Source organism: Aotus nancymaae, unplaced genomic scaffold (assembly GCF_030222135.1).
Source record: "Aotus nancymaae isolate 86718 unplaced genomic scaffold, 86718_ANA_hifiasm-v0.15.2.pri h1tg000017l, whole genome shotgun sequence".
Lineage (NCBI taxonomy): Eukaryota > Metazoa > Chordata > Mammalia > Primates > Aotidae > Aotus > Aotus nancymaae.
Window position 1 is genome coordinate 15420643 of NW_026988429.1, and position 1909 is coordinate 15422551.

The 1909-nt window shown below is 40.9% G+C and overlaps 1 protein-coding gene across 1 annotated transcript; it reads left to right on the forward strand.

The window, feature by feature from the left end:
• The first annotated feature begins 1164 nt into the window (after nt 1–1164).
• On the forward strand, nt 1165–1707 carry LOC105704926 (CKLF-like MARVEL transmembrane domain-containing protein 6). Its single transcript, XM_064377807.1, has one exon. It carries the CDS (start codon nt 1165–1167, stop codon nt 1702–1704), a length of 540 nt encoding a protein of 179 aa, XP_064233877.1. The 3' UTR covers nt 1705–1707.
• The last annotated feature ends 202 nt before the right edge of the window (nt 1708–1909 follow it).

Genomic DNA, 1909 nt, shown 5'->3' on the forward strand with positions numbered 1-1909 from the left:
ACTTTTTACCCCCTATTATTACTCACTACATAAAGAGCAGCCTATTTCAATAGAAATACTTTGGCCTTTGGATTCAGTTCAACTTGGACGGGAATCCAACTTTAAACTCTGTCATTACCTACCTATTACTTAGTCTTTCTTGCCTCAGTTGCCTAATTAATAAAATGGGGGTAGGGCCGGGCGCGGTGGCTCACGCCTGTAATCCCAGCACTTTGGGAGGCCGAGGCGGGTGGATCACGAGGTCAAGAGATCGAGACCATCCTGGTCAACATGGTGAAACGCCGTCTCTACTAAAAATACAAAAAATTAGCTGGGCACGGTGGCACATGCCTGTAATCCCAGCTACTCAGGAGGCTGAGGCAGGAGAATTGCCTGAACCCAGAAGGCGGAGGTTGCGGTGAGCCGAAATCACGCCATTGCACTCCAGCCTGGGTAACAAGAGCAAAACTCCGTCTCAAAAAAAAATGGGGGTTAAAAATATTGACTGTCTCACAGGACACTATTTTGATGCTTCCATGAGACTCTGCAAAGTATTGAGAACAGTTCCTAGCACAAATAACACCTCAATATTTGTTAGATATTATAATCATTATTAATGCTACTACTTAACAAAGACAAGATTCTAAGTTGCTCATTTGTTCATATTTTAACATCTCTAACATTAGAATCCCACTTATAATTCTTGACTTACTACAACTAAAATTGACCACATTTAAATAATTCTCTTATTGAGATACAAAATGATGGGGTATCACACAATCCATGATGCCTTGCGATAAGTAGAATTGATGTATACAACCACATCTAGGGGAGCTCTAGTCATATAAATTGCATTTAAATAAATTTTAGTTCTCAAAAGTACTATAGAACAAGAGAACTGAAAATGAAGATGATAACAAATGTTTAAAACAAACTCATTCTTACTTTGATTTTCAAAAAAACACCCAAAAGAAACTCAGAATTCAAATAAAAGAGTATGGCTTATTTTCTACTTAGATTTGTAGAATGAATGTAAATTAGGCACTTCCAATGATTAATATTAACATTTAAAACTGTTATAAATTTTCAAAAGGGCAGTTAAAAATTATATTTTGGGGGGACTTCTGGAGTCCACGAAGTCAGCAGCACGGTTGCTGTGGCTGCCGCGCTCCCCGGCCCTAGGCGATGGAGAACGGAGCGGCGTACAGCCCCACTACGGAGGAGGACCCGGGGCCCCAGAGCGGCCTCGCTGCCTACTTCTTCCTGGGCCGACTCCCCTGGCTCTGGCGCATTCTCAAGGGCTTGCAGCTGTTGCTGTCTCTGCTGGCCTTCATCTGTGAAGAAGTTGTATCACAATGTACTTTGTGTGGAGGACTTTATTTTTTTGAGTTTGTAAGCTGCAGTGCCTTCCTTCTGAGTCTCCTTATACTGATCGTTTATTGCACTCCCGTTTATGATATGGTTGATACCACAAAAGTAAAAGCATCGGATTTTTATATTGCTTTGGGAACAGGATTTGTGTTTTTGTTGGCGTCCATCATTTTTGTTACCACACATGACAGGACTTCAGCTGAAGTTGCTGCAATTGTATTTGGATTTACAGCAAGTTTTATGTTCCTACTTGACTTTCTCGCTATGTTCATTGAAAAACTACAGGAGTCCCGGCTGAGAAAACCTGAAAATACCACTAGAGCTGAAGCCCTCACTGAACCACTTAATGCTTAAAGATTCTGGGGAGCAGATAAGTACCTAAGGTAGTGACGCTGCATTGTGGTGCCTGAGTCCTGGAAGAAACTCTTGTAGAATTTGTGTAATTGTTTAAACCACATCTTTTGGAGAGCAAAGGGAAGGTCAAGAAGGCAGTTTTATCAATATTGTGTCAGTCACCACAAATCAGGTCAGAGAAGCAAAACAAATTTTTTTATATAAT

Coding starts and splice junctions, on each gene's coding strand:
- LOC105704926 (XM_064377807.1), top strand. CDS start 1,165: ATGGAGAACGGAGCGGCGTACAGCCCCACTACGGAGGAGGACCCGGGG.